The sequence below is a fragment of the Rana temporaria genome, chromosome 10, assembly GCF_905171775.1.
Source record: "Rana temporaria chromosome 10, aRanTem1.1, whole genome shotgun sequence".
Lineage (NCBI taxonomy): Eukaryota > Metazoa > Chordata > Amphibia > Anura > Ranidae > Rana > Rana temporaria.
The window spans coordinates 59293460-59321367 of NC_053498.1; the positions used below are offsets into that span (position 1 = coordinate 59293460).

Below are 27908 nucleotides of genomic sequence, written 5' to 3' on the forward strand. Positions count from 1 at the left end.
ACGCCACCTAGCGGCCAGCGTCGAATTACATCTAAGATCCGACGGTGTAAGTGACTTACACCTGTCCGATCTACGCCGTATCTATGCGTAAATGATTCTAGGAATCATACGCATAGATACCCGGGGCCAAAAACAGAGATACGACGGTGTATCCTGAGATACACCGTCGTATCTCTTCTGAGAATCTGGCCCCATGGACTTTGGGATGTGTAGTCAACATAGAGAAATACACAATTTTACATGTACTGCAAACAAATGGATATGGGGGGGGGGGGGGGCAGAAGAGGTTTGGGAGCTCTGACAATAAACAATGTAATTAAAAATGGATTAAAAGGCCACTAAGTGATACATGTGTATGGATTGTTTTTTGAAAATAACGCAATTATTTAGTGTAGCTTTAAAACCACCTGAAACTCATTTATATTAAAGTGAGTATAAAGCTTCTTCTTTTTTTTTTTTAAATACCAAACATGTCATACTTACCTGCTACCTGTTTTGCACAGAGTGGCCCTGATCCTACTTTTCTGGGGTCCCTGGGCGGAGCTCCTCCTCTTCATCGAGTGCCCTCACGTAGAGCAGCTTTCCATGGGGACACTCATGTGGGCTTGCTCCCGAGTCCTGCTGCTGCATCAATTGATACAGACAGCAGGACCTGGCCCTGCCCCTTGGCTCCTGTGTCACTGAATTTAATTGATAGCAGCGGGAGCCAATGGCTCCTCTGCTATTAATCTATTTAATGAGGACCTGAGACAGCGGCTTGAGCTATTGGGCTTATCCCCGTTCCAGGTTTGATCGGGTTAAAGTAAGAAAAAGAGGGACTCTGGGGGGGGGGGGGGGGGGCAGTTGCAGCACATAGAATGCATTAAGGTGAAAAAACCTGAGGATTTACAACTCCTTTAAATTAACATCTCTGCAGGTGGGAAATACAAGCAAAGTTATGCGCATTCTTGATCCACAGATGCTGAATTTTGCGCTCTCCAGCAATAGTATTGGATCACCAATTCCTAATGGCACCCCATACAGTGACATCCCGCTGTATTTTCATGTATGCCAAACTGAATGATTTTTAAAAAAGGGTCAGGGGAGGGACTTCTTTCTCCATGTTTACTGAGGGTAAGGCAGCCCATTGAAATGAATGGGCTGCCTTATCTACGACGTGTGCGCAAACTCGAACACAAAGATCTGAACTTATCATTTCATCACGTACATAGATAGGCAGCCTTGTATAGCTTCTTAGCTAAAGAGAGTTAATCAGCTAGTTGTTTATTGAAAACAGAGGAGAGACCTTGCGCTGGTGATCGGGGATGAAAGCGCAGACTTTGATACAGGACAGTCACACACAGTTCTAATAACAGATAGATAAGCTCTAAAGCTAATAACACAGTGATCTTTGGCTGACACCAGAGTGTCACAATCCCCTTCCACGTGTATGAAACTTGTTGGACTCAAACCTGTGGGGATGATTTATTAGGGGATAAACGGAGACCCATTTGACTCCAAGGCTTGAAAAAAAACCCCTGTGTGTGCAGTTATCTAATTGTCAGCAAATATTTGTATATGAGAGAAACAAAGAGATGTTAACATTTAGAGGATTTTTTTCTGGTCGTTTTTGCACACCTTAACTTTTTTTTTTTTTGCTGTATAAAAACAGACATATTTAACCACTTGCTGGTCACTTATACCCCCTTCCAGGGCTGGCTCAATACATTGTGCTGCCTGGGTCCAAGGTTAAAATGCTGACCCCCCCTCTCAAAAAAAGAATCACACCCACCAAAAGGCCCCCATATCCATTATAATCCATGATAATTTAAATTCAAATTAAGTTTATCAGGAAGTAAATTCACATGCAGCAGAACAGTCTATATGCAAAATGATATGACATACTATTATGTTAAATTCCAAGGGGCAGGCTAGGGTAGTATACAGACAGGCTAGGGTAGTATATGACAGTGGTATCAGTGGAAATGCTGGTGGGGGGTGGGAACAGTGGCAATTCTGGGGGGGGGGGTCAGTGGCAGTGATGGTGGGGGGGATGGGATCAGTGGCAGTGCTGGTGGGGGGGATGGGATCAGTAGCAGTGCTGGTGGGAGGTATAAGATCTGTGGCAGCGCTGGGAAGGGATTGGATCCGTGGCAGTGCTGGGAAGGGGGGGTCAGTGATGGGGAGGAATGGGATCAGTGGCAGTGCTGGGAAAGAGGGGGGGGGGTGATGTGTGGCAGTGCTGGGAAAGAGGGGGGGGGGGTGATGTGTGGCAGTACTGGGAAGGGATCGAATCAGTGGCAGTGATGGGAGGGGGGTCAGTGGTAGTGCTGGTGGGGGGAGTCAGTGGAAGTGCTGGGGAGGGGGGCAGTGACAGTGCTGGTGAGGAGGGGGTCAGTGGCAGTACTAGGGAGGGATGGGATTAGTGGCAGTGCTGGGAGGGGGGATCAGTGACAGTGCTGCGGAGGGAAGGGATCAGTGGCAGTGCTGGGAGGGAGGGATGTGATCAGTGGCAGTGCTGGTGGGGGGATAGGATCAGTGGCCGTGCTGTGAGGGGTGGTCAGTGGCAGTGTGGGGAGGATAGGATCAGCTCTGGTGTCTGGCAGCAGTGACATCTATCCCGAGATGAGGAGATGGGGGTTTCCTTCAGCCCCTCCCACTGCAGTCCTCACGAGTCAGCTGACCTCTAGAGTCCGCTCCCTACCATTCCGTGACGTTTTTAACGTTGTCGTTTTTAACGTCGTAAAAAATGGTCGTGTGTGGGCTTTAACGACGTGAAAAAAACGCACATGCTCAGAAGCAAGTTATGAGACGGAGCGATCGTTCTGGTAAAACTAGCATTCGTAATGGAGTAAGCACATTCATCACGCTTTAACAGACTGAAAAGCGCGAATCGTCTTTTACTAACACGAAATCAGCAAAAGCAGCCCCAAGGGTGGCGCCTTCCGAATAGAAATTCCCCTTTATAGTGCCGTCGTACGTGTTGTACGTCACCGCGCTTTGCTAGAGCATTTTTTTTCACGATCGTGTGTGGGCAAGGCCGTTTTAATGATCGGGTTGAAAAAAACGTTGTTTTTTCTAGACCATTAAAAATGTCATTTTTTTTATGTAGCGCTACCCCCGAAGGAGCCGCTGATTTGTTATAGGGATCGGCATATTGAGTTACCTTAATGTGGCGTATGGGTGTAGTTGGAGAACAAAGCAGTGAGCGAAGGTCCAGACAGTGAATAAAGGGTTTTCCAATGCTTTATTTCCTGGCCAACTCGGCCAACATCAACTTCAAATGGGAAGAAAAGGTTAATGAGGAGAAAGGGAGAACCTTGCGATATCAGGCCTGGATATGAACCGAGCAGTCCTGCTCTCAGTAGTATCAACTTGATTCGTCGCCACTCTTTCTGAGTGGGTGAAGTGCCCCCGGACAGACCCCTCTCACAAGCCTGGCAGCCGAAGTGTCACTTAGGATTTGCTGGGAGGAACAGATCTCTCTCACAGACCTGGCTCTAGGGCCTCTGCCACAGGCTAATTACTTTAGGTGAGCTAAATGGATGAATGGAGCGAATCCTCCCAGTAGGCTTTTAGAATAGGTCACCAGATGACAGCAAAGCGTACCTGTCAACATTTCGGTCACCAGATCCCCGATTGGTTCGTTCAAGCCCTGTTGGACAACCTGCCTCCGGGTTCCCGTCAAGCCAACCCCCCAATCGAACGGCACCCAGCCTGGGATCCTTTCAATAGAACCGGGGACCCAGTAAGTCACTGGAGTCCCCTTTTACCTCCGGATGAGGTTTTGTGTAGCCTGCAATTCTGGCCTGGTGTGCCGCGCTGGCGGGGTCCATAGATGCGCGCACCCTGAAGGTGGATGCCGCACCTGGAACCGGGACCCCGCGAAACTTGCCTAGCACATGACACCTGTCACAGATATACCCTCCCCCAGCATGCCCCGCGAGGGAAAAACTTCTCTAATTGGCTGCTGGGGAAAGTTGCTCTGCCAGAACCCCTCTGGTGCCATCTGCTGGCCAGGGATGGTATTGCATCCCTGGAGCACAGACTGACCCAGCGGACGTTTCTGGAGTGACAGAAGTCCCAATTTAGCAAATTGTGATTGGGAGCAAAATAACTCTCTCATTCCCCACTAACTTTAGCGTAGTGCCCATACTGAAAGTAAGGGGGCGCTACATACTCCCCCCACTTGAAATGACACTGTCCCCAGTATCCTAAATCATTCGAGCCCGAATGCTGGCCTGATACCTGCTAACAGACAGAAAAAGGAGGAAAAGAAGGAAGGACAGTATTACAATATCTAAATAGCATAATGCCCCGTACACACGATCACTTTTTGTGATGAAAAAAAAATGACATTTTTAAAAACGTCATTTTAAATGATCGTGTGTGGGCTAAACATAATTTTTTGAATTCTGAAAAAAATCGAACATGCTTAAATTTTTTATGTCATTTTTTAAAATGTAATTTTTTGTGTCGTAAAAAATGATCGTGTGTGGGCAAAAACGACGTTTTAAACCCGCACATGCCCAGAAGCAAGTTATGAGATGGGAGGTAAAACTACCATTCATAATGGAGTAAGCACATTCATCACGCTGTAACAGACAAAAAAGCACAAATCATCTTTTACTAACAAGTAACCAGCTAAAAGCAGCCTCAAGGCAAATAGAACTTCCCCTTTAGAGTGCCGTCGCTTTGTTCATCATTTTTCAAAAACAATGGTGTGTGGGCAACATCATTTTTAATGATGAAGTTGGAAAAATGTCATTTTTTTTCATGATAAAAAATGTCATTTTTTTTCATCACAAAAAGTGATCGTGTGTACGCGGCATTAGTCATACAACATACACAACCCTATCTATCTAGCTGCCCATTCTCCGCAGTGTTGATAGTAGGTGGGTCCAAAAAAAAACCTGTATAGGAAAAATAAAGTAGCATACAAATATACAATATGCATTCTGATATCAAAATAATTTCTTATGTATTTACAACCTCCAGGGTCAGGATTGAGGCCGTGCACTCGAGCCCGAGTGCAAAACTTCCTTCCCTCCCGAGGAGTCCTAAGGTGTAAGTGCTGTTGAGAGAAATACTCTTTTCTATGCAAGAAATTCAAAACAATAATAGCCGGATTCAGAAAGACTTACGCCGACGTATCTTCTGATACGCCGTGTAAGTGCACGGATGCACCGTCGTATCTCTGCGCCTGATTCTTGAAATAAGATACGCCTAAATTTTGGCTCCATCCGACCGACGTAAGTCTCCTACGCCGTCGTATCTTGGACGCATATTTACGCTGGCCGCAAGGGGCGCTTCCATTGATTTACGCGTCGAATATGTAAATGAGCGAGATACGCCGATTCACGAATGTACTTACGCCCGTCGCAGTAATTTACGCCGTTTACGTAAGGCGTACGTCCGGCGTAAAGTTATTCCACACAATAGCAGGTGTAAGTCATGTTAGCGTCGGAACAGCCATCGTATTTTACCTCGTTTACGTAAGTTGTACATGATTGGGGCTGGGCGTAGGTTACGCTCACGTCGTAGGCATTGAGCCGTCGTATCTTAGGGAGTATATGCGATGTGATTCTGAGCATGCACGCGCATGCGCCATTCGTTCGGCCCTTCATTTACATGGGGTCACGCTTCATTTTAATACATCACGCCCACTTCCTTGCTACTTTGAATTAGGCGGGCTTACGCCGGCCAATTTACGCTACGCTGCCGCAACTTACGGAGCAAGTGCTTTGTGAATACTGGTCTTGACTCTCTATGTTACGTCGGCATAGCGCATATGAGATTCGCTACACCAGCCAAAAGATGCGCCGCACTACGAGAATCCAGCTATAAGACTTTACATTTTTCCCTTTCTTCAAAGTCACGGTGCAGAACACTGCCCCTAGCAGTCAGTGTGCTGGTACTGCGGCAGTTCAAAACTCAAAGGTGAAGAAGTAGCAGCAAAGGGAAGTGACAAAAAAACGGAAACATTTTTATTTTTCCTTGTTGGATTTTCCAAAGCTGCAATAAAAATTGGCGAAGGTCCCACTCTAACTGACTGAACCCAAACCCCTCCCAAGAGTTCTGCACACGAATGTCTATGTGGATCTGGAGGAGCAGGGGGGAAAAGGGAGACCGGGAGAATGGTTCAAAACAGAGTGGGGGCATACTTGTCCGTAACTTCCCTTTGGGTGAGTGCCCATGTCAGGCAACACAAAAAAAAACTCACCCGATCATACAAACAGGGCCCGGCAACATGAACATCGGATGCCCACATAGGACGGCATGTCCCGGGTTGGAGGAGCGTTGAGTCAAAGAAATCACACAACATAACTCACCAGCTCCTCAAGGTGGACACGCAGCGTTCGGCCCACAAGATACATCCCGGGCAGGGCGCTTCTTCTTCTTTTTCGACGAGGCCCGGAATCCCCCAAAGCCCTGTTGTTCGGGAAACAGTGGCTCGAAGAGGTGGTTAGGCAGGTCATCACTGCCCATCTGTGATCCGCCCGACCAAAACTTGGGATCGGAGGAATCTTCCACTCCAGCAGGGAGGTAGTTCAAGGCCTTGATGGGGGCAGTGGTCGGAACAGGCCAATGGGACCTCCTCCACTCCTTCCAGTCGATTGGCCGGGGAGACCTTCCTTCGGTATCGACACATCTGATGGAGGCCGCGCCGAATGAGATGGCCTCGCGGGTGGTCTCGGCACGCATGCTGCGCAGGCCACAGAGTCACTCGATTCCCCCATCCCGTCCAACGGGCTTACCTCCAGAGGGTAGGTGAACGAGGTAGCCAGCAACGAATCCTTAGTGGACAGGACGGTGACATCGCCATCACTCAGGGTTTCCGACCCCACGATCCCCTCGGAGGAGGGAACTTCCGGCCATGAGGCCTCCACTTCTGCGGTGACCAACCCCGAGTGTCGGTCCACTCCTGTGGACCCCGAGTGTCGGTCCACAGGAAATAGTGGCACTGTTACTTTGGCGCGAAATCCCACCGTACGTCTCACGCAGGGGAGGGTGGCTCCTCCCACTTGAAAGAACATGTCCGGACACGCTGCAGGCGCGTGCTAGGCCGCACGTACGCCCAAGCTTAGCGATGCTAGTTTAACCCCCTCGTTGCCGGACAGTTCAAAAACACAGCACCGGACACTCTTCGCTTCTTTAATAAATAGTCACTCGCTTTTCTTGTTGCCAACGGTAACAGCCGAATCCCGGACGAGCCCCCACGTGTAGCGATACCCCCGAAGGAGCCGCTGATTTGTTATTGGGATCGGCATATTGAGTTACCTTAATGTGGCGTATGGGTGTAGTTGGAGAACAAAGCAGTGAGCGAAGGTCCAGACAGTGAATAAAGGGTTTTCCAATGCTTTATTTCCTGGCCAACTCGGCCAACATCAACTTCAAATGGGAAGAAAGGGTTGATGAGGATAAAGGGAGAACCTTGCGATATCAGGCCTGGATATGAACCGAGCAGTCCTGCTCTCAGTAGTATCAACTTGTGATTTGTCGCCACTCTTTCTGAGTGGGTGAAGTGCCCCCGGACAGACCCCTATCACAAGCCTGGCAGCCAAGGTGTCACTTTGGATTTGCTGGGAGGAACAGATCTCTCTCACAGACCTGGCTCTAGGGCCTCTGCCACAGGCTAATTACTTTAGGTGAGAAAAATTGTAGCTGGCCAGCTACTGTAGAACCTGTCCTAGGTAGCTAATTTAACCTACATGTATATACAGCTAAACCTGCTAAGAACCTAAATGTAATGCACATGTTTATATGTGAGAGACAAAAGTAAAGTTATTCACTGTGATTTTATGCTTGAATGTCATATAACAGTTGTATGTTGTGTTCACAGAGGCAAAAGAAAAAATATGCCTTTAAGAATCGTTTATTTATATGACAGTGACGGTAAGCTCAAATTACACAGAAGAATTCATACCAGAAAGCAGTTAAAGCGGAGGTTCACCCTAAAAAAACAACTTGGTACCATGCCATCCAGCATACTACCGTCAGCTACAGTATGCCTTTATTTTATTTTTTTGGCGCTGTACTTACAGTTTAATCCTTTAGTTTCGTTTTAGACTCCCGCGGGGAAAGGCGTTCCTATGAAGAGGGGAACATGGTTGTCCGGCTATGGCACGTCACGCATTCCGAAAATAGCCGGAGTAGGACTCGGCTCTTCACGGCGCTATACGGCGCCTGCGCACAGACTGGGAGCTGACTGCGCAGGCGCCGTAAAGATGCGAGTCCGATCTCGGCTATTTTCGGAACGCGTGGCGCGCCATAGCCGGCCGTCAATCATGTTCCCCTCTTCATAGGAACGCCTACTCCCCGCGGGAGTCTGAAACTAAAGTAAAGGATTAAACTGTAAGTACATGGCAAAATAAATAAATAAAGGCATACTGTAGCTGACGCTAGTATGCTGGATGGCATGGTAGACAAAGAATTTTTTTTTTTAGGGTGAACCCCCGCTTTAAGCTTTTGTGACTCATCAGGAGTCCTTGCCCAATCACAGCTAATCTCACATTGAGCAGAGTCTTGACCTATCACAGCCACCTTTGCATCCATTCTGTCTGGGAGGTTCCTAATACTGTACATGTGCTGCAAATTCATTCCACATGAAGACAGAGAGCAGAGCAGACATACAGAGTTCAGTTTCTTGGAAGCAAGGGCTCAAATAGGTACGTTACACAAGTTATATATATGTTCTTATTGTAAATAGTGTGATCAGAACTGTATACTGATCTAGTTGTGTGTTCACTTGTAGTTCCACCAAACAAAGTCATCTAACCGCCCTAAGTCACATCCCTTTGTGCATTCAGTCATTCGAACTAAGTCATCGAGCTAAGTCACATCCATCCATCCACTTTAACAAGCTAACAAACCCTGCAAACCACAGTTATACCTTTCAGAGAAATCCGAGAATGCTTTGATAACTTACACAGAGAGAGTATAAATACTTAAGAAAGAAATATATCCACCATTTTATGATGAATGACAAGATTGAATATTTGAACCGCCATTTTGTGATACTTATTTAACACGTGTTTGTACATGAACTGTCTGCTGAAAAGCAGCAGTGTTATCTAAGAAGAAAAGTGAAGTTAATAAAGAAGTTATTTAAGCATTTGGTGTGCTCTTTAACCACTTAAGCCCCGGACCATATTGCTGCCTAAAGACCCAAGGGGTTTTTACAGTTCGGGACTGCGTCGCTTTAACAGACAATTGCGCGGTCGTGCGACGTGGCTCCCAAACAAAATTGGCGTCCTTTTTTCCCCACAAATAGAGCTTTCTTTTGGTGGTATTTGATCACCTCTGCGGTTTTTATTTTTTGCGCTATAAACAAAAATAGAGCGACAATTTTGAAAAAAATGCAATATTTTTTACTTTTTGCTGTAATAAATATCCCCCAAAAACATATATAAATTTTTTTTTTCCTCAGTTTAGGCCGATACGTATTCTTCTACCTATTTTTGGTAAAAAAAAATCGCAATAATCGTTTATCGGTTGGTTTGCGCAAAATTTATAGCGTTTACAAAATAGGGGATAGTTTTTTTGCATTTTTATTTTTTTTATTTTTTTTACTACTAATGGCGGCGATCAGCGATTTTTTTCGTGACTGCCACATTATGGCGGACACTTCGGACAATTTTGACACATTTTTGGGACCATTGTCATTTTCACAGCAAAAAATGCATTTAAATTGCATTGTTTATTGTGAAAATGACAGTTGCAGTTTGGGAGTTAACCACAGGGGGCGCTGTAGGAGTTAGGGTTTACTTTGTGTGTTTTTACTACTGTAGGGGGGTGTGGCTGTAGGAATGACATCATCGATCGTGTCTTCCCTATAAAGGGAATGACGCGATCGATGCGCCGACATAGTGAAGCACAGGGAAGCTCCGGGGAGCGATCGCGACGGAGCGGCTATAAACAAATAGCCGCCCCGTCGTCCCGGATCGCTCCCCGAGCGGACCCGACCTCCGCATGTACCGGGGGGGGTCCCGATCGGACCCCCCACCCACGTCTAGCAGAGGACGTACAGGTACGTACATGTGCCTGTCCGTGCCATTCTGCTGACGTATATGTACATGAGGAGGTCGGGAAGTGGTTAAACCTTACTGCTTCCATAGAACGGCAATAGAGGAATTGTTGGACTGAAAAGTCAGACATATCACAATTCGTCTAATGCCACAGCGCATGAGGCACTTTATAGTGTTGCGCCTGCCACAGTGGAACTATTATTCCCTTTGAGGGAAAAGCTATAGCGCTCCTCAACTTGATGACTTGCGATGGTGAATAACCAACCTAAAGAATGAGAAGTGTGGTACATCCCACATCAAGGTGTTTACCACCCAAATAAACCAGATAAAATTAGAGTTGTATTTGATTGCTCATTAAAGTATGATGGTGTTGCATTGAACGATCATCTACTAAAAGGACCAGATCTTACAAACACTCTGCCTGGAGTACTCTGTAGAATCAGAAAGTATCACATAGCGGTCATGTGTGACGTTGAAAAAATGTTCCACCAGTTCCATGTAAAGAATGAAGATAGAGACTTCCTGAGGTTCCTATGGTGGGAGGACGGAGATACAGATACAGAGCTAGCAGAATACAGAATGAAAGTACATTTGTTTGGAGCAGCATCGTCTCCAGGTTGCGCCAAATATGGTATGAAGTACTTGGCTGATAAAAATGAAAAGGATTGTCCATCAGCAGCAAACTTTCTTAAGAAAAACTTCTATGTAGATGATGGTCTTATAAGTCCAGAGTCCACAGAATCTGCAATCAAATTAGTAAAGGAAAGCCAAGAATTGTGCGCAAGAGGAAACCTGCGCCTTCACAAATTCATCTCAAACAACAGAGAGGTACTGGAATCCATCAGTGACTCTGAACGTGCATCAACAATGAAGAATGTAGATCTCAATTATGATCATCTTCCAGTTCAGAATGTACTTGGCTTGGGATGGAATGTAGAGAACGGCAAGTTCTTCTTTGAGATATCCTTTGAAGAGAAAGTTGCAACCAGATGTACCATTCTTTCCGCAGTGGCTTCTATATATGATCCACTGGGATTCTTGGCCCCAGTAATCCTCAAAGCAAAAGAATTACTGCACGAATTATGCAGACGGAAGTTGGGATGGGATGAACCCATACCTGAAGATTTGAGGCCAAGGTGGGAGACTTGGATAAGAGACTTGCAAAATTTGAAAGAAGTTCGAGTACCCAGATGTTTTGTACCTCATGACTTCGGAGAGTACAAGAGAATAGAACTTCATCACTTCTCAGACGCCAGTAGTTATGGCTATGGTCAGTGCTCCTACATCAGAGTGATAGGAGAAGGAAAAATACATTGTGCCATGGTTATGGGAAAAACCAGAGTTGCACCTACCAGTATTCAGACAATACCAAGACTTGAACTGACAGCAGCTGTTGTTTCAGCATCAGTAAGCACGTTTCTAAGAGAACAATTAGAGTTAAAAATAGATGAAGAATATTTCTGGACGGACTCATAAGTTGTCCTAGGATACATAAACAACGAAGCTCGAAGATTCCATATCTTTGTTGCCAACAGAGTTCAGAAAATTCGGGAAATTACAAATCCGGAACATTGGCATCACGTTGATACAAAGCAAAACCCGGCAGATCATGCTTCAAGAGGTCTGAATGTAACAGAATTGAAAAATTCAAATTGGTTCACCGGTCCAGAGTACCTTTGGGAAAAGGAGATCATACCCTGTGAAGGTTACACAGAATTGTCTATGGGTGATCCAGAAGTAAAGGTTGTACAAACATTGAGCACTGCTGCCAATTGTCAAGATGACATACTTGAAAGACTAGCCAGATGTTCAAAATGGAATACAGTCATAAACGTAGTAGCTCGAATTCAACGTTTGGCAAAGGGAATCAGAAAGAAGGAATCATTGAATGTAGAGGAAAGAATGAAAGCTGAAGAAACAGTCAGAAGACTCATTCAACAGAGATTCTATAGTGAAGAGTGCAAGAGACTCAGTCAAGAACCTAAGGATTCCCAACAACCACCCACTGCACAAGCTCAATCTTGTTCTACAGGATGGTATACTGAAGGTGGGAGGGAGACTGGAAAATGCATCGTTACCCAGCAGAGTGAAGCATCCAGCAATTCCACCCAAAAATTCCACTTTCACAAGATTGATTATTGATCACTACCACAACAAATCCTTGCATCAAGGAAGAAGCTTTACCCAGAACTGTTTGAGAGAAGGTGGTTACTGGATAGTGAGAGGAAGCAAAGTTATAGCAAAGTATATAAATAAATGCGTAACCTGTAGAAAGGCACGTAGACCTACCGAAGAACAAAGAATGGCAGATTTACCAGTAGATCGTGTGAATCCATCAGCACCATTTATTTATAGTGGAATGGATTGCTTCGGCCCATTCATCACCAAGCAAAACCGCAAGGAATACAAGAGATATGGACTAATATTCACATGTCTGAGCTCCAGAGCAATTCACCTGGAAATGTTAGAAGATATGTCAACTGACGCATTTATCAACGCCTTGAGATGTTTCATTGCCATTAGAGGTACTGTCAGAGAGCTTAGATCTGACCAAGGATCTAATTTTGTCGGAGCAAAAAATGAATTGAAGAAAGCTCTAAAGGAGATCGATAAATGAAAGGTAACTGAGTACTTGTCACAGAATCAATGTGACTTTCATATGAATGCTCCACATGCAAGCCACACAGGAGGAGTTTGGGAAAGACAAATCAGAACTGTAAGAAATGTGTTAAGTTCAATGTTGAAAAAGAACTCCGGAAGAGTGGCTGATGCTTCACTCAGGACTCTATTCTATGAAGTAATGTCTATTGTTAACAGTCGTCCACTTACAGTTGACAACATCAATGATCCAACAAGTTTGGAACCTTTAACTCCTAACCATCTACTTCACCTTAAGTCTGATTGCACACAACTACCGCCTGGCAAATTCACCAAAGAGGATTTATATGCCAAAAACAGATGGCGAAGAGTTCAATATCTATCAGAACAGTTTTGGAATAGATGGAGGAAAGAGTACTTAGCCAATCTTACGCTGAGAAGTAAATGGCAAACACCCAGGAGAAATGTCCAAGTTGGTGACATAGTATTAGTGAAAGAAGAAGATTTACCTAGAAGTCAATGGAAATTGGCCAAAGTTCTAGAAGTTCAAAAGGATGAAGACAAACTAGTAAGAAGAGCGTTGTTACAAATAGGAGACTCAAAACTTGACAAAAAGGGAAAACGTCTCACTACTCCACTCAAGTTGGAACGTCCTATACAGAAGTTAGTTGTTCTACTTGAGAGTGATAAAAGACACTTGGAAGTTGAGAACCTGATGGAAAATTCCCCAAATTCATGTTCAAATCCTACTATAGAGAACAAGAATTATAAGTAATTTTGGTGGGAGTGTAGCTGGCCAGCTAGAACCTGTCCTAGGTAGCTAATATAACCTACATGTATATACAGCTAAACCTGCTAAGAACCTAAATGTAATGCACATGTTTATATGTGAGAGACAAAAGCAAAGTTATTCACTGTGATTTTATGCTTGAATGTCATATAACAGTTGTTTATGGTCGTTACCCTCTGACCGAGAGAGATGTGGATCACATAAACACGCAACAAGACTTACAACATAAATAGACCTGAAGTGTGCCTTGGTGGTCTGGTCAGTATGCCAAGAAAAGGGGGCATACCCAAGGTAAGTAATGGGTAGTTAATTGAAGAAGGATATGCTGAGAAGTGCCCTGAAAAAGGGAAGGGCGGGAGGGTGTCGAATGCGATTGAATGCGCAGACTCACGGACATGAGGTGAGCTGGAAAGAGTCGGCCCAGTGACGTGTAGTACCGCACACTGAACCGACAAAGAGCATGTGTGAGTGGGCTGCTTAAATACCCTCCGGGCTCCTCCCATAAACTCAGGCCACCATACTGGCCTTCTTATATGTTGTGTTCACAGAGGCAAAAGAAAAAATATGCCTTTAAGAATTGTTTATTCATATGACAGTGAAGGTAAGCTCAAATTACACAGTAGAATTCATACCAGAAAGCATAGAGTTGAGCTTTTGTGACTCATCAGCAGGGCCGGACTGGCCTACCGGGAGACCGGGAAAATTCCCGGTAGGCCGCCTGCTGTCAGTCAAAATAATCAGCTGAGCTGCCTGTGGGCCACGGCGGCGGCCGCCATCCCGCCGCACTTTGCAATTATACGCGGCCTGCCCTATGCCTAGCTGCAGTCAGTGTCATGTAATGGTCACATTACATAATGTATGTTGATAAAAAGCAGCGGCGGGCCGGCCGCCGGCGGGTTGCGGCCGCCATGCTAGCCGCTGCACTTTCCTTTCCTTCCCGCGCTGTGTGGACTGGAGCGAAAGTGTCTGAGGGAGGGGAGGAGCCGAGCAGGAGAACGGAGCGTCAGATCTTCCATCGTCCCGTGCGGCGCCAGCAGCCCAGCACCGCCCACTATGTTTCTCCTGTGTGTCATGTGTGAAGGCAGAGCCGCAGAGGAGAAGCGCTGGCCACCTGTGGAGCACAGACAAGGTAAAGAACAAATAGATTTAAAAATCCTGTACTGTATCTTGACTCTCTCACTATATAATGGTGCACCCCCCCCGGGCCCCCCTCCTCTCTCTGTCACCTTCCTACCTTAAACTATCTGTATGTATAATTCAGAGAGGGGGGGGGGAGTGCACCGTGCAATGGTGAGAGGCCGTACTCCCCTCCCCTATCCCAGTGTCCCCACTGTGCTCCCTATCCCAGTGTCCCCCCCGTACTCCCCTCCCTCATCCCAGTGTCCCCACTGTGCTCCCTTTCCCAGTGTCCCCCCCTGTACTCCCCTCCCTCATCCCAGTGTCCCCACTGTGCTCCCTATCTCAGTGTTCCCCCCCGTACTCCCCTCCCTCATCCCAGTGTCCCCCCCCCCCTTACTCCCCTCCCTCATCCCAGTGTCCCCACTGTGCTCCCTATCCCAGTGTCCCCCGCGTACTCCCCTCCCTCATCCCAGTGTCCCCCCCGTACTCCCCTCCCCTATCCCAGTGTCCCCACTGTGCTCCCTATCCCAGTGTCCCCCCCGTACTCCCCTCCCTCATCCTAGTGTTCCCAGTGTCCCCACTGTGCTCCCTATCCCAGTGTCCCCCCCGTACTCCCCTCCCCCATCCCAGTGTCCCCCCCATACTCCCCACCTGTGGAGCACAGACAAGGTAAAGAACAAATATATTTAAAAATCCTGTACTGTATCTCGACTCTCTCACTATATAATGGTGCACCCCCCCCGGACCCCCCTCCTCTCTCTGTCACCTTCCTACCTTAAACTATCTGTATGTATAATTCAGAGAGAGAGGGGGGGGGGAGTGCACCGTGCAATGGTGAGAGGCCGTACTCCCCTCCCCTATCCCAGTGTCCCCACCGTGCTCCCTATCCCAGTGTCCCCCCCGTACTCCCCTCCCCCATCCCAGTGTCCCCCCCGTACTCCCCTCCCTCATCCCAGTGTCCCCACTGTGCTCCCTATCCCAGTGTTCCCCCCCGTACTCCCCTCCCTCATCCCAGTGTCCCCACTGTGCTCCCTATCCCAGTGTTCCCCCCCGTACTCCCCTCCCTCATCCCAGTGTCCCCCCCCCGTACTCCCCTCCCTCATCCCAGTGTCCCCCCCCTTACTCCCCTCCCTCATCCCAGTGTCCCCACTGTGCTCCCTATCCCAGTGTCCCCCGCGTACTCCCCTCCCTCATCCCAGTGTCCCCCCCGTACTCCCCTCCCCTATCCCAGTGTCCCCACTGTGCTCCCTATCCCAGTGTCCCCCCCGTACTCCCCTCCCTCATCCCAGTGTCCCCACTGTGCTCCCTATCCCAGTGTCCCCCCCGTACTCCCCTCCCTCATCCCAGTGTCCCCACTGTGCTCCCTATCCCAGTGTTCCCCCCCGTACTCCCCTCCCTCATCCCAGTGTCCCCACTGTGCTCCCTATCCCAGTGTTCCCCCCCGTACTCCCCTCCCTCATCCCAGTGTCCCCACTGTGCTCCCTATCCCAGTGTTCCCCCCCGTACTCCCCTCCCTCATCCCAGTGTCCCCCCCCCTTACTCCCCTCCCTCATCCCAGTGTCCCCACTGTGCTCCCTATCCCAGTGTCCCCCGCGTACTCCCCTCCCTCATCCCAGTGTCCCCCCCGTACTCCCCTCCCCTATCCCAGTGTCCCCACTGTGCTCCCTATCCCAGTGTCCCCCCCGTACTCCCCTCCCTCATCCCAGTGTCCCCACTGTGCTCCCTATCCCAGTGTCCCCTCCGTACTCCCCTCCCTCATCCCAGTGTCCCCACTGTGCTCCCCTCCCTCATCCCAGTGTCCCCCCCCCCCTTACTCCCCTCCCTCATCCCAGTACTCCCCTCCCCTGAGGCAGACTGAAACCTGGACACAAGATCCCAAACCCGAACTGTCCGGGTGATTCCTGGACAGGTGGCAACCCTAGATATGACTGCAATTTTTTTTTTTTTGTTATGGTTATCTGAAAGATGGGTTTCAAATGTTTTGACAGGGGCGCAGTTTCAGTGCTTGCCATAGGCGCCATTTTCACTAGAAACGCCTCTGCTCTCGCCGTTGCACCCTCTGTCTCTCTCTCATCATTGCACCCCTCTCTCTCACCATTCCAGCCCGGCCCCTCTCTGGCTCTCTCATGGATTTCACTCTTTTTTTTGGGCTGGTATATTAATGCTGTGGGGCTGGTATGAAATTATTTCCAGGGCTGGTTTTCATTCCCAGTCCGGCCCTGCTCATCAGGAGTCCTTGCCCAATCACAGCTAATCTCACATTGAGCAGAGTCTTGACCTATCACAGCCACCTTTGCATCCATTCTGTCTGGGAGGTTCCTAATACTGTACATGTGCTGCAAATTCATTCCACATGAAGACAGAGAGCAGAGTTCAGTTTTATGGAAGCAAGGGCTCAAATAGGTACGTTACACAAGTTATATATATGTTCTCATTGTAAATAGTGTGATCAGAACTGTATACTGATCTAGTTGTGTGTTCACTTGTAGTTCCACTAAACAAAGTCATCTAACCGCCCTAACTGTAGTTCAACCGAACTAAGTCACATCCCTTCGTGCATTCAGTCATTCGAACTAAGTCATCGAACTAAGTCACATCCATCCATCCACTTTAACAAGCTAACAAACCCTGCAACCAAGTTGCAAACCACAGTTATACCTTTCAGAGAAATCTGAGAATGCTTTGATAACTTACAGAGAGAGAGAGAGAGAGAGTATAAATACTGAAGAAAGAAATATATCCACCATTTTATGTTGAATGACAAGATTGAATATTTGAACCGCCATTTTGTGATACTTATTCAACACGTGTTTGTACATGAACTGTCTGCTGCAAAGCAGCAGTGTTATCTAAGGCCTCGTACAGACGGACGGACTGTCCGCTGAAAACGGTCTGCCGGACCGCTTTTAGTGGACATGTCCGCCCGGAGATTTCTGTCTGATAGTTGTACACACCATCAGACAGAAATCCGCGCGTACACGATACGCGGTGACGTGGCCGCGCCGTCGCTGTGACGATGACGCGGCGACGTGCGCGGCCCTGGAAGTTCAATGCTTCCACGCATGCGTCGAATCACTTTGACACATGCGAGGGATGGTGGCCGATCGGACATGTACGGTGAGTCTGTACAGACGACCAAACATGTCCGACGGACAGGCTTCCAGCGGACATGTTTCTTAGCATGCTAAGAAACATTTGTCCGCCGGAAAACGGTCGGCTGGACAAGTGTCCGCTGGAAACCTGTCCGGTTGGCCCTACACACGACCGAACATGTCTGCTGAAACTGGTCCATGGACCAGTTTCAGCAGACATGTTCGGTCGTGTGTACGGGGCCTAAGAAGAAAAGTGAAGTTAATAAAGAAGTTATTTAAGCATTTGGTGTGCTCTTAAAACCTTACTGCTTCCATAGAATGGCAATAGAGGAATTTTCAGAGTAATAGACAGTCTTGTTGGACTGAAAAGTCAGAGATATCACAATTCTTCTAATGCCACAGCGCATGAGGCACTTTATAGTGTTGTGCCTGCCACATAAATGGATGAATGGAGCAAATCCTCCCAGTAGGTTTTTAGAATAGGTCACCAGATGACAGCAAAACATACCTGTCAACATTTCGGTCACCAGATCCCCGATTGGTTCGTTCAAGCCCTGTTGGACAACATGCCTCCGGGTTCCCCTCAAGCCGACCCCCCAATCGAACGGCACCCAACCTGGGATCCTTTCAATAGAACCGGGGACTCAGTAAGTCACTGGAGTCCCTTTTTTACCTCTGGATGAGGTTTTGTGTAGCCTGCAATTCTAGCCTGGTGGGCCACGCTGGCGGGGTCCATGGATGCGCGCACCCTGAAGGTGGAAACTTGCCTAGCACATGACACCTGTCACAGATATACCCCTCCCCAGCATGCCCGGCAAGGGAAAAACTAGCAGGATTCAAGCCTCTACAGTGTGCAGTACCGCATTTTGCCTGATGTGTGGGGGCGCCGCTAAAAAAGAGCTGTTTGAGCTGTTTGGAGCCGTTCGGAAATACTCGGAAACACTTGAAAATACTCTGTTGCCGAGTGTTTATGAGCATTTCCAAGGGTTTCTGACTGCATCCCAACGGTCTCAGAGTATTTCCGAGTGTCTCCGGGTCTCTCTGGCACCCCCCCACCTCTGGCCACATGCGGTATTGCGTGCAATAGAAGTCAATGTGGAACTAATTATCTTTGTTTCCATTGACTTCTATGGGGAAACTCACTTTGATATGCAAGTGCTTTGGATTTCAAGCATTCTCTGGAACAGATTATGCTCGTAATCCAATGTTCCACTGTAACAGACTTTTTCTGTGTCTTTTACACTGTTTAGAGGTGTTATAACCACAGTGCTAGGAACCCACTGTCCCTCACCATGAAATTGAAGGGGGCATGGAACGAAATAAAAAGGGGGAAAGCATAGTACCTAAAGTATGAGCTTTCTTACTAGAAAAATGTAATCCCTGTCTCAAAATATGATGCAAAGCTTTGTCCGCATTTAAAACAGGGAGATAGTGTTTAATGATAGAGACAATCTGGTTGTGAGTGAGTGAGTGAGTGAGTGAGTGAGTGAGTAATTTGTATGGTTGTGAGAAAGGGGTGGATATCTTTTCTATATAAATTTGATTTTTTTGTAAATGAGGAAGGCTTCAGCCGAAACATGTTAGCACTTTAGATGTCGCACTGCTGTTAGTGCTCAATAAGGATTTAAGAAGAAGCAATCGAGTTGCCGCCATTTCTTGCAATCCGGGACTTTTGTTCGCTCTCTTAAATTTATTTCCCAATGGGATGTACTGGCTAATGTCCTTATTTAATATCCTCTTAAAGCAAACCCATCTCGCCTCTGTGTTCTTTGTTTCTAAGATTTTATCCCAATTTATATCTTCTAGCAAGGTCTGCAGTCTAGGAAAGTTGGCTCTTTTGAAATTCAGTGTCTGTGTTCTCCTTGTATTTCCTATTTATGTGATTTATACTGAAGCCAATTGACCTGTGATCGCTGTTTCCTAAATTGCTCCGTATTTCCACATCTGTGATCAGGTCTGTATTATTGGTAATCAGTAGATCTAGTAATGCCTTGGTTCTAGTTGGTGTGTCTACCATCTGACCCATGATATTGTCCTGCAAGACATTTAGGAACTGGTGAGCCTTAGGCAAATGCGTGGTTCCCCCCCAGTCTATGTCTGGATAATTAAAATCCTGCATACTGTTCTCTTATTTTGTGGTCCAAGATTGCACATAGGACTTGTTAGAATACATACCTCGGATCTGTTGCCTTGGAGGAGACGCAGCCCGGACTGTGCAGATTCCGTCCTCCGCTCCCGGGATTCGTGTGACTGCAGGGCGGCCATAGAACTCAGGCTCATCGTGAACATGGAAACAACTTTCCCAACAATAGTGGAGACTCGGGAACCTCTGAAGGACCAGAGAGCCAGCGCTGAGGCTCTGGAGTTTTTATCCAGAATAAGGCCCAGTGATCTGGATCTTTGTCTCTTTCCGGAGACTTTACAGACATTGTCAGATTCAGGAACGGAGGTCGGAGATTTCACTGTCAGCGTTCAACCCGCCTACTATGAACAGGAAGGAGAAGAGGAGGAAAAATGTTTTCTGGTTCATGCCAGCAGTCACGGCACCATTGATGGTGTGCCATGTGGAACCTCCATAGTCGCTTATATTACACCGAAGCTGGAAACCTTAGAACAGCATCTTCACGAGTATGTGACAGTTAAATCGCATTCTCTTGACAAGAAAACTCTCATGAAGAGACAAGGAGACAAGCTAGTGATCAACAGAGTCATTATAGAGGGTCAGCAAACGCAGCAAGAAACATCATCACATGACCTGAGCTCGCTTAGCGGATTTATTTCCGAAGCTTCAAACTTGCTGATAATGCGGCTTCTGGTGAGAATGGAGAATAAGCAAAACTTGGACTTCCTGGCCTTCGACGCCGAGATGAATTTGTGTATTTCTTCTTATAGTGACCTCGGATCCCGTCCTCAGGATATCGGGAAAGACGCGGTGGAAGTTTACGGTATAGAGAGAACGATTTACTATGAGGATATCCCCAACACATGGCAGTACTACTTCCTATCAGATGGGCATTTGGCTAGTCGGGTCCAGGTCGGCTCTCCTGTGTTTGTCAAACTGATGGAAATGCCCATATTGTCTGAGCCAGAGGAACAAGATCCTAAACCCGTGTTTGAGAAGCAGCCACTGAATTGGCAGGACGATGTGCAGCTCCATTCTGAGTTCCTGGACAGAAAGGAGGAGCTGATCTCAGATCATGACACGTATCTCAGCCGCCACCCAGACATGAAAATTCTGCTCAGCGACTTCATGCAGTTCCTTCTCCTTAGAAAACCAGATGATGTCTTTACTTTTGCTGCCGAGTTTTTCGGCCCTTTTTCTTCAACAGCAGAAAGAGCCGACGCGTTCCGATCCTCCAAGGTGTCGAACCCTTTCCGTGATGTCACCGATAAGACCTGAGATTCTTAAATATGAATCTGCAGCACATTGCTGGTTCTGTACCGTGCTTCAAAGTTATTAAACACAATTGATTTAAAAAAAAAAAAAAAAAAGAATACATACCTCGGGTTTATTTGTTTTAGTCAACCTACCACTAGTGCCCACAATACTACCTGGCCACTTTTCAGCCATCTTCACTCCCAGCAGATCTGCACTCTCCTCATTTAGGTGCAGTCCATCCCTTGTATAGAACTGGTGACTGACTGAGAATTCGGCCCAGTTCTCCAGGAACCCAAACCCCTCCTTACTACACCAGCTCCTTAGCCACTTGTTTACTTGCCTAATCTCCCTATGCCTTTATGGTGTGGCTCAAGGTACAGGTACTATTCTTGAAAATACTACCTTGGAGGTCCTTTCCTCAGTTTAGCGCCTAAGTCCCTAAAATAATTCTTTAGGATGCCTCCTACTTTGTTATTGGTGTCATATATTTGGTATGGAATTGGGTGACAAACCCAACTGATTGGAAGGTGGATTTGTTTGTGTCTTTGGGCTGCATAGAATGATCAGACAAGTAAAAATTAAAGGCTTCATCTATGAGTTTGACTGGGAAGGTTTTCTCTGTAAATTTTGGCTTTAGATAGGACCCTTGTTCGATGTAATCTGATTATCTGGTACAGTTACTGCGCAGGTGGCAGAACTGACTCTTTGAGATATTGTTGATCCACCTGCTGTGGGCTTGGTGTAGTTTTTAGCTAATATTTGGCCCTCGTGGTGGAACAATGTTAGATCCAGAAATGCTAATTGTTGGGGATCGTGTTCTGAAGTGAAAGATAAACTGTATGTATTAATTTTGCAATGCTGTAAGAATTTCATGAAAAAGGACTCTGGGCTGATATGGGAGATATATGGATTATTAAGCCAGCTATAGTTGGCTTTCCAGAGTCCCATGGTGGCGTTTGCATAGCTTGGGGCAAAATTTACCCCCATAGATGTGCCCATCACCTGTAAAATCCTCCATCAAATTCAAAATAATTATGTGTTATGCAGAATTCTGTGGCATCCAATATAAATTCTGCCTGGCCTGGGTTGAGTAAAAGGTCAGTGGAAAGAAAACTCTGTTGCTCTGAGACCTATGGAATGCGGAATCGAGGTGTATAATAAATTTAAATCAAGGATGCCCAAATAAGTGGATTCTTAAGTGTAATGAGCCAATTGTTCGAGAAGGTGTGTCCCATCACTGATGTAGAATGGGATGTTTTGTGCCAGGGGCTGTAGGAACTGATCAATATATTTGAAAAATTGGACTGGTTATGCTATCCATAGCTGTGACTATGGGCCTACCAGGTGGATTGCTAATGCTTTTGTTTTCAATATCTTTTTATTAATTTTATCAATGTTTACACATTACAAATCATCCAATAAAATCATCTTCATTTATAAACATTTACCACTTTAACTGAGACAGGGACATATTTGTTATCTTAGGGATCCTTATCCCATTGTTTTACTTTTAAGCCTCGTACACACGATCAGTCTATCCGATGAGAACGGTCTGAAGGACCGTTGTCATCTGTTAACCGATGAAGCTGACTGATGGTCCGTCGCGCCTACACACCATCGGTTAAAAAAACGATCGTGTCAGAACACGGTGACGTAAAACACAACGACGTTCTGAAAAAATTAAGTTCAATGCTTCCAAGCATGCGTCGACTTGATTCTGAGCATGCGTGGATTTTTAACTGATGGTTGTGCCTACTAATTGGTTTTGACCTATCGGTTAGGAATCCATCGGTTAAATTTAAAGCAAGTTGGCTTTTTTTAACCGATGGTTAAATAACCTATGGGGCTCACACACGATCGGTTTTGACCGATGAAAATGGTCCATCAGACCGTTGTCCTCTGGTTAACCTATCGTGTGTATGAGGCCTTATTCTTTCCCCTCCCCAGTTATCATGATCCTTTTTAAAAAAAATCATCTGTATATCATTCATACTCCATTCATTCCCAAAACAGAAAAAAAAACAATTGCTAATGCTTTTGTGAATTTTGGATATTTGGTAAAAATATGGTGTTGAGAAGAAATCTCTATTGAAGAAGGCGAACTCTTCTTAAATAGAGTAAACATAGTAAATCGACTATGTTGTACTGGGGGGACGTGAAAGGGTGTTGTGTGAAGAGGACAAAATCCTCCTCCTCATCATCATCATCATCATCATTGCTGGCGTATAATTCTTCTAATATGTTGAGATCTAATGGATTGGTGGCTTCTGAAATATGGGTATCTTGGGATAAAATATTGGAAGTGCATACTGTATCTTTGAGGCCTCGTACACACAACCGAACATGTCTGCTGAAACTGGTCCGCGGACCAGTTTCCGCGGACATGTCCGACCGTGTGTAGGGCCTAGCGGACATTTTTCTGGCCGACCGGACAGGTTTCCAGCGGACAAAAGTTTCTCAGCATGCTAAGAAACTTGTCCGATGGAAAGCTGTCCGTCGGACATGTCCGATGGTCAGTATGACTCATCGGACATGTCCGCTGGTTATGACGTATAACCAGCGGCCCAAAATCCCGCGCATGTGTCGAATTGATTCGACGCATGCGTGGAATCATTGAACTTCTGCGTCAGAGAACGTCGGTGTCGTATACGTCACCGCGTTCTCTGTCCGCAGGGATTTTGGTCTGATGGTGTGTACACACATCAGACCAAAACATCCCAGCGGACATGTCCGATGAAAGAGGTCCACGGACCGTTTTCATCTGACTTGTTGGGTGGTGTGTACAAGGCCTAAGAGATTTAATGTTATAATAGCGTTTTAACATGAGATTACAGATGAAGCTGTGCAGATCCTTAAACAATGTAAATTAGTTAGATTGGGACGACGGAGCAAAGTTAAGGCCTCGTTGCAATACGGAAGCTTCTGATCCAGATAAGATGTGAGACGATAGATTGAAAATCTTTACTGTTTGTGGGACTTGGCCCTTTGGTTTATGTTGTTATCTTCCCCCTCGCTTTCCTCTTCTTCTCATTTTCTTTTGCCCGTGGGCTGACTGTGGGATTGCGAGGGGGAGAGTACTAAAAAATCCGAAGGGTCAGAGGAAGTGTGGGTGGAGGTAACAGGTCCTGAATGTGACAGCGTATCTGTACCATTATTGAACATGGCTGGCTGTAAGAAGATTGGGATCATGAATCATTGGTGATAAAGGAAGTGTCTGCTTGATTGGTGAAAGGAAAAACCAAACTATCTGAAAGATCAATATTCCTGCGAACAATGTTTCCATCTGGAACAGTGATCATAAGAGATGGACTTGCGTTTACTTGGAGCGGGAGGTCCTGAACCTTGGGTGGACAGGATAGGACCCCCAAGGTGGACATAAGGGGATTGTTGGGGGAAGGGTTAGTGGCCTGAGTGGAAATGCCACTGAGGGTAGAGTTGGTAGATGGAGGTATTTTGTTGCCTTCTTTGGTATGATCTCATTGGTGGTTGGGAGTGAAATGACAATGCCAAATCTTGGATGGGTGAGTTGAGACCCTGTGATGGTTGTTAGTTGTGCCTGGGTGGTGGAATTGGGTGGCTGGCCTACCTGCAAAAGCCTCTGACCCACGAGTCGGGGGTTGCATTCCATAAGGGGCATGGGTGATGGGTGGGAGTATAATGGAGAATTCCCATGCTGTAAGCGGTGCCCTTTTTTCCAATTGAATACTCTTCCTAGATTAAAGTCATCTAGATCTCTCCTCATTTTGCCCAATTTCGTTTCAATCAATGAATCTTCGTCTTTTTTTCTATGTTGTTTGAAGGTATTGAACCATGTAATAGGGAGTTTTGGTAGGAGGGTCATAAAATGACATATATTGGACTTTAGTTGTTGGATTTTATCAGAATACCGGTACTTTTGTTCCTGTTGTTTAACAATGATTTGCATCCATTTTTTAGTGCAAAATTTTAATATTTGGGACCATTCCGTTTGTAATTCTGATGACAAAAAGAACTTATCCCACCATTGATGATTGGCAGAGATGATGAGTTGTTCTAACTTCCTAAAAAGTATACAACAGTTTTTAAAAATATGTTGGGGGATGGTGAATAAAGTTTTGAATAAATTTGGAGGAAACAGTGTGTATAATTCATCCAAAATATCATATTTGGCCAATTCTACGTGGTGTAGCCACTCCATGATGAAGGGGATGGGCAAAACACATATGTATGTATGCCCATGCACACACTTACACAGATGTGATGCAATTCTATTGAAATATGTAGATAAGATAGAATAGATTGGAATGGACAAATCACAGTAAATAAAACTAATAATACATACAATCGGTCATGGAATTACACATGTAAAACAAACAATTACAGTAATCATAAGATGTCACGCAAGATGATCATGTGGTACGAAGAAATATTATATAAAAAGTGTATAACACCTGTGTAGAAGACTACCCTCTAAACACTGACTCAATCAGTAAGCGGGAGGAAAAGGGGGGGGGGGCAAAGTATTGGGAAAGGGAAGAATGGAGGAAATAATAGCAGCAATATTGTTCAGACAAACGACAATAAAACAAAATTAGTTGGTTGCATATCATTCTTCAATTTCTGTATTAAACACAGGTTTGGAGCCTAGGGGGATGTGGACAGCTAGGGGCCAAACACCAGCTAGTGCAGCAGCACAACTATGGCTTCTTAAAGAACATAGAAATAAGTTGGCGCTTGCAACATGCTCAGTGTTAGCACACCTGCCTATGTAACATCATTGGGGATGTAGATGAATAGGCGGAATTTAAAAAATGACTAATAAAAAGTCCATAAAGTCCACGTAACAGTACCTGGAAGGCAGCCCGGTGTAAGGTAAGAACAGCTGAGGATAAAACACAGGCGCCACTCTAAGTACACTATGAAAGTATATTTTATTCACAAACGGGTATAGGTACTCACAAGTATTGTGGTAACAGGCATTGGGACACTAATTGCCGGGTGACTGTGAAGAGAGTACACCCGAGGAGCTTCTTGCTAGTGGCTCAAAGTGGCTCAGGCTATGTTGGATGAGGGCTTTTAAGCACTGAAGTCGCTGCTGCCGGATCTTAGAGTGCCATGGCTTTTGAATATATACACATTGCTGGCTATAACAGTGCATATGGGAATATAGAGCTACCTAACTGATTGGGCATAAATATGGATAAACTTGATTAAAAGCATTATAAAACAATTATAAGAACAGCATTATAAAACAGCATAGTAAAACAACATACTATAAGAGAACACACACACATTGAAAAAGCACATTATAGATACTTGTAAAAACATGAAATTGACCGTACAACGTATAGATTGGATGGGAAAATAATGTGTATGGGTATATGGTGAAAGTGGTGGTCGGGAGATCGTGAATTGCTGGTAATTTTACTTGAGAAAATAATAATATTAATAATAATAATAATAATAATAATAATAATAATTAAAATAATAAAAAAATAATAATAATGATAAAAAAAAGGAAACCGGGGGTTAAAAGCGCCCCACTAGTGGCTGAAAGGCGCAACTAAAGCGTCAGTAAAGCACCGCTAAAACTAGAAGCGCTTTACTGCTAATGCTAAGTGGCTACATTGTGAAAGTAGCCTAACTGAGAAGTATATCCAGAAGGGCACACAGATTCCCACATGGAAATACACTAAAACAAACACATGGAAACAATCAATTAACAAAGCTCGATACTGGAGCCACTTTTTGCTATTGGGTAAAAGTATATGTTCCAATTTCAAGATTATATATATATATATAATTTTTTTTTTTTTTTTTGCGTAAACCTCTGTCTTCTTGTGCCTTTTCCCCTTATTGTGCTTTTTCCCCCCATGTCCTATTTTAATCTTGGTGCTGATAATTCACCATGCCTCGTTATACTGTAATCAGCCCTCAAAATTTCCACTTGCCTGCTTGAATTTGGCAAGTAAAAATAAGCTGAGGATGAGTGTGGAGCCGTATTGGAGGTGGGGACAGGTCTGCCGGCAGGCGGGGTTGAATGGGAGCTGATTCTCCTTCCAGCAATTGGCCAGGAAATTGTGGGGAATGAAGACGAGAGGAAGATGAGAGCTGGCCAGATCACATAGAGAGGGTAACTTTTTTTGTGACACAGCTTGGATCTGAAATGCTGGCCCCGTCAAAAAAAGTCCCACCTCCTGGACCAGCTCCTGTTCCAATTCCGGCAATTTTTAGTAGTATGATGTCTATCACAGGTGCCAGTCCAGGAGGCGGGACTTTGTTTGACAGCAGCCGGCATTTCAGATCTAAGCTGTGTCACAGCGGGAGATCCTCTCTCGGTGTAATCCAGCCGGCTCTCCTCTTGAGTGCGGCTGCACTGATGGGCACTGATGAGGCTGCACTGATGGGCACTGATGAGGCTACACTGATATGCTGCACTTATGAGCACTAATAAGCTGCACGGAAATGCTACATTGATGGGCACCGATATGCTGCACTGATAGGCTGCATTGATGGGAACTGATGAGGCTGCACTGATAGGCACTGATTAAGTTGTTAATATTTATATTTGTAACTTAATTCTGCATAAAACATTTAACAGTGTAATTTCATTAGATAATTTACAAGGGCATGTTTAGGGGCAGTTCAGGGTAAGGGTTGGATGTGGCAACTGTTGCCAAGCTCAGGACTTGAAATCTTGAGCCCTGTTGTAATGTAACTCAGTGCATGGTCTATAACTAGTATATGAGTTGTATCTAAAGACTGTGCAAAATACAATGGCCCGGATTCAGGTAGAATTGCGCATTATTTACGGAGGCGCAGGGCAACGTTTTTGCCCTGCGCCCCCGCAAATTTGCTCCGCTGCCCTTGATTCACGGAGCAGAAGCTCCGTAAATTGCGTGGGCGCGCCGGCAAAATGCCCGGCGCAAGGGCACGCAATTTAA

General features: G+C 45.8%; 1 protein-coding gene across 1 annotated transcript; it reads left to right on the forward strand.

Annotated features, from left to right (window-relative positions):
- Positions 1-19893: 19893 nt before the first annotated feature.
- Positions 19894-21070, forward strand: LOC120915834 (ciliogenesis-associated TTC17-interacting protein-like). The gene has a single exon (XM_040326639.1). It carries the CDS (start codon positions 19894-19896, stop codon positions 21004-21006), a length of 1113 nt encoding a protein of 370 aa, XP_040182573.1. The 3' UTR covers positions 21007-21070.
- The last annotated feature ends 6838 nt before the right edge of the window (positions 21071-27908 follow it).